The 5,227-nt window shown below is 37.3% G+C and overlaps 2 protein-coding genes across 2 annotated transcripts in view; one reads left to right on the top strand and one right to left on the bottom strand.

Moving 5' to 3' along the window:
* The window catches only part of LOC106525949 (tubulin alpha-1D chain), a gene marked incomplete at its 5' end in the record, with an annotated part of 3,873 nt that extends 3,422 nt beyond the window's left edge, over positions 1 to 451 (top strand). Inside the window, 1 exon segment of the mRNA XM_014020353.1 lies at positions 2 to 451. Within this exon segment, the coding sequence (XP_013875807.1) occupies positions 2 to 436 (435 nt within the window).
* Positions 452 to 2,232: 1,781 nt separating this feature from the next.
* The window catches only part of pld4 (phospholipase D family member 4), a gene marked incomplete at its 5' end in the record, with an annotated part of 5,696 nt that continues 2,701 nt past the window's right edge, over positions 2,233 to 5,227 (bottom strand). The window contains 5 exon segments of the mRNA XM_014020386.1: positions 2,233 to 2,893; positions 2,987 to 3,083; positions 3,166 to 3,331; positions 3,399 to 3,538; positions 3,705 to 3,905. Coding sequence (XP_013875840.1) covers positions 2,691 to 2,893; positions 2,987 to 3,083; positions 3,166 to 3,331; positions 3,399 to 3,538; positions 3,705 to 3,905 — 807 coding nt within the window. The 3' untranslated portion in view covers positions 2,233 to 2,690.

A 5,227-nucleotide genomic window follows, 5' to 3' on the forward strand; every position in this document is an offset into this window, starting at 1 on the left:
TCGCCACGGCAAGTACATGGCCTGCTGCCTGCTGTACCGTGGAGACGTGGTGCCGAAAGACGTCAACGCCGCCATCGCCAACATCAAGACCAAACGCTCCATCCAGTTTGTGGACTGGTGTCCCACCGGCTTCAAGGTGGGCATCAACTACCAGCCCCCCACCGTGGTCCCCGGTGGAGACCTGGCCAAGGTCCAGAGGGCCGTGTGCATGCTGAGCAACACCACCGCCATCGCAGAGGCCTGGGCCCGTCTGGACCACAAGTTTGACCTGATGTTCGCCAAGAGGGCCTTCRTCCACTGGTACGTGGGGGAGGGCATGGAGGAGGGGGAGTTCACTGAGGCCCGGGAGGACATGGCTGCTCTGGAGAAGGATTACGAGGAGGTGGGGAGTGATGCTGTGGGGGAGGGGGGAGAGGAGGAGGGAGAGGAGTACTGAGGAGTGACAGAGGTGGTGTTTTAGTTTACGTTGTTGTTCAACAAGGCTGCTCTGTTCACATCCTCCAGCCTGGTTAAAAGTTGTTAAAATGTAATCTTTCTTACTGCAGTTCTGGTTAAAGTTGTTAAAATGTAATCTTTCTTACTGCAGTTCTGGTTAAAGTTGTTAAAATGTAATCTTTCTTACTGCAGTTCTGGTTAAAGTTGTTAAAATGTAATCTTTCTTATTGCAGTTCCTCTGACCGTTTTTAAAGGTCATTAAAATGTAATTTTTACTTCTCAGTTCTTTCAGCTTGTGTTTAAATGTAACCCAGTGTTCTCACCCTGTACCCATGTTTTGAAACAAGGAAATAAAGTTTTTTTTYYTTYMWTTKRMMRRMYTAAGTTTTCTGAGGCTCAACATCTGAATGTTTCMATCAGAAYTTTAATTTCTGGTAAATTTATTTAGCATGAATTTATATGTAGTTAGCTAAAACCCTGAATTGGCYAAATTGGAGCAGAAAGTTTGCAAAAATCACTCGTGTTGAAACTCGACCAGATTTGTTCTGAATCAGATCAGATGTCAAATATTTATTAAAATAATCCAAGTATTTAACGATGTTATTTAAAGATCTGAAAATGATTTAAATCTGTTTTTTTGACGGTACAACACTTGATTTCCAATAGTTGTATTAAACACTGGATCAATTGTCATCAAGTAAAAAGTGAAGTTTCAGCTGCTTGGTGTTGTTTCAGACAAGCAAAGAAAAAGCTAAAAGTTTACTTTTTAAAATTTCTGCTGTTAATTATGTCTGAGTGAGTCCTCAGTCAAATAGACGGTCTTTGTATCAGTTTTCAGGAGGAACTTAATGTTTTTACATCCAGAACCCAAAGACACTTCACCCTGATTTCAGCTTGCAGAGATCATATTAAGCCAAATAAGAGAATTAAATTACAACCAGCTAGAGTAAAACGTTAATTTTCTTAATATTTTGAAAACAAAATGATCGATCTGCAATATTACTTTCGTATTCACTTTCATTTATAAATATGTGAAGACACTCCAGTTACTGTGACATCATACCAAAGGTAAGATTTATTTATAGTACTCCTTCCTGTGCTTTCATATAATACAAACCAACTTGTTTTTATATTATCTTTTACAAGCATTTTCCAGAACTATGGTCATCCATGTGTTATGAATATCTTGCTTTGTGTAGTTTTTTGCATACATCCTAAAATATTCATGAAAGCATCATGTACACATTGCTAACATACACATCTGTCTAGTTTTGTTTTAATCATCCTTTAAACTATCCATAGTGTCTCAATTCTTTTTTTCTTAATTGTATCTACTTTTGTGTTGTATTGATCATTTTTATAAATTATGAAAACTGGTAGATGATCACTTACATCAGAAATTAAGATACCTATTATCTCTCTTTTTGTTATTTGTGAAAATATGATCGATTATTGTGGCACAATGAGATTCTTGTAGGTTTTGATATCAGTGGATAAAGATTTAGACTGTACATTGAGTTTATAAATGTACCGATATTATTTGTTCTCATTGCTGAGAATTGACATAGGCTACTTCATTTATGCATTTTTCTACTTGGTTCTTTTTGGTTTTCTAAAGAAATTGCAAAGTGAATTCAGTGTTTTTAGCAAAAAAAAATTTGACTATTTATTAGGGATATTTTTATTAAAGTAAGTGTTGTGAACATAGCTCATACACAGTTTGCTGAGGTAAATATGCAATAATAAGCCGTCATTAGAATAATAAATAGAATAGAAAAAAAACTGATACCACCGTCCCAGGTTTCAGACTAGAAATTAATCAACGTTTTTATTTTAATATTTTATTTTAAAAAATGCAACATATGCAAAGCATAAAGAATATTTAAAAACATGCAAAAACATTCCTGGAATTTCTACTTTAATTAAAAAAATCTGTGGTTGTCAGCCACTTTTGGTTGAAATAAACTCAGTTTTTTGTTTTTTCTCCAACATCTGTCTGATCTATTGGAAGCACCAGGATTAAATCCTTAAAAATGAATTAGACATCATAATACAGTATATTTACATACAGTTAATAAGAAAACATACTGAAAAATATAGCCAAAACAGAAAATCCTTGTATTTATAAATGTATAAAACTTTAATCTAAAGCATCCATTAATAAAAAAAAAGCCACTAACTGCTAATTCTGACAAGAAATTTACAAAAACAAGCCGCTGTGATGATGAATGCAACCCTTCTTACAGGAGCTTTGGTCATCTTAGGAGGGCACAATCTGGGTTGGGTCGAGATTCGTTCAGGTACACGGCGTATTCTGAGTCCCAGTCCCTGTTAAAGGTCTCCTTCAGCTGGCTCTGCAGGGTCCCGGTGTTCCACGCAGAGTGAGAAGTGGGCTGCGAAACCACCAAACCCACTCCACCTGTGGTCAGAAAATAATCTCCTGCCCAGTTGGACGTACCTGCGTTGCAAAACAGCAGCATTCGCTCGTTGTTTACCTCGGATTTAGTTAAAGCTCACGTATGAGGAATAAAAATTTATCTAAATAACTCACCAATATATGCAGTTTTGTCCGTCACCATGTATTTATTATGATTGATTCTGGTAAATGGAATATCAGACTGATTTCCCACTGGGATGATGTACAGTTTCTACAATAAATAAAATGAGATTAACTGTAATACAGCTCTCATTTAACAGATATTGAGCAGGTTTTTCTATGCGACGCCTTACTATTTGGATGCTGATTTGACGTTCAGGGTAATCCATGGAGGCCAGAGACTGAAGAAAAGGCAGCATCGCTGGGTCTGAGCTCAGGCCGCAGCTGATCAGCATCCTGACCTGGACCTTCCTGTCAAACGCAGCCGTCCTGAGCACATCATCTATGACTGGCCAGTATCTGTAAACACTCCAGCGTGAGGACATCAAACAAACAGCTGCTTCTTTTTTAATCATTTTAGGCTCACTTGCGAGGCTCTTCGTAGCACGTGGCGGGAAAATACTCCATGACAGCAACGTCTATAAACCTCTCAGCCTCTGAGATGGAGGAGAGAATCGCCTCCAGGTCCTGAGTCCTGGATCGAGGGCAGAATGACGGCGGAGAAGCCTGAGATGGAGCAAAACAAGAAGCACTTCTGATCCTCATTTGTGGTTGAGGTGACTAAAATAAATTAAACTTTCACTTCATTATCAGAAACTCTCAGCAACAACAACTTCTTTGTTCGTGGAAACAAAAGCACCCTGTGGTAAAAGGAAGTAAGAGCTCTCTTTACAGCCAAGTAAACGCCGCTGGTGGTTTCACCCTCTTCCACCAGCAGGGGGTGCTGTTTGTTGATGTCAGTGTGGAACTTGGCAGGCCAGGGCCGAGGCAGCGAGCTGTTGGGGTGCCCCATCTCCCAGTAGGACTGGAAGATCTTATGGAGATCATTGGCCAGACCAGAGCAGTTGTAGACCACCACTCCCAGCTCCTTCACCTGCAGAGAGCAGAGAATGATGCTTCTGTTTTTGTTCGTCTTTGAAGCAATTTAATGTGAACGTTGTAATTTCTTATAAAATGAGTAGAAATATTTCAGTAAATCAGTGTAATGTTCATTTTATGTCTCCTGAAATAAGGACGATGGTGCAGACTGTAGTTTTGCGTCACCTTGATTAATGTTCAGTGGTTTGGTGCTACAAGATAAAATCTGGAAAAATAGCAAATAGTCGAGAACAAAGCTGCAACTTGGCTGTGATTTTAGAACCAGGACAAACAAGAGAACAGACATCCAGCTGTGCTCAGAGCCTGATGTGTTGACTGATAAGATTAGATCTATAAAAAGCTGTCAGAAACTTAAAATGAAGTCATCTTTGGCTTTTGATGTTGATGGGTTGATTGTGTGTACAGTTGTGTTTTTTGTGGACCCCAGAAAAAAATAGTCTAATAAACAAATAAGAATGTTGCCCACAATTTTCCACGCTATTACTTTAAACTTAGGTCGTCTTAAGATCAAAGCTAAAAAAATTAATTAAGCACAAACTCGTGCTCTGTATGCAGTGTGACTAACTTTATACTATCAAATCATATTTTAAATCAGTAGCTGTAAAACAGACTGACTTACAGCCATTGTGTGTTTTTTGTTAAGGTCAGTTGTCTGTGGTGGCCACAGTCTAACCGATTGAAAATCAGAGTTGTAAAGTAACTAAGTACAAATACTTTGTTACTGTACTTAAGTGGAATTTTTGTGTATCTGTACTTTACTTGAGTAATTATTATTCAGTCTACGTTTTACTTCTACTTCTTACATTTTCACACAGTTATCTGTACTTTCTACTTCTTACATTTTTGAAAAAGGCAAGAAGTAGAAAGTTGTTAATTTTATTTCAGTTTTGGTTGTTTTCATTCCAGCTGCTTATTGTAAAAAATAAATACTATCCATATAAATTATGCCTCCTAGATAGAGTGAATTTAATTGTGGCTGAATGAGAGGTATAAATATATAAAATTCTGATACCATATTAGTTTGTGCACAAACAAATTGTCACACTCCAGCAGGACATAATCATTAAAATAAAAGGAAGAAGTATTTGTATTTCATGAATTATATTATTACATTTGGTTGCAGCCCTTGGATAGATTTCTATTTTGGAGCAAAGTTTTGGGCAGCCTTGATATGTATATAAACTGAAACAGCTAGACTAAATTTATAAATTAAACATTATTTTAATACGATATAGTCATTCCTTCAATTTTTGGGGAGGTCAACTCTAATAAATGTCATTACAGAAAATCTAACTGCTCATTTTAAATCAATACTTT

The sequence above is a fragment of the Austrofundulus limnaeus genome, unplaced genomic scaffold (assembly GCF_001266775.1).
Source record: "Austrofundulus limnaeus strain Quisiro unplaced genomic scaffold, Austrofundulus_limnaeus-1.0 Scaffold250, whole genome shotgun sequence".
In the NCBI taxonomy this organism is placed as follows: Eukaryota; Metazoa; Chordata; class Actinopteri; order Cyprinodontiformes; family Rivulidae; genus Austrofundulus; species Austrofundulus limnaeus.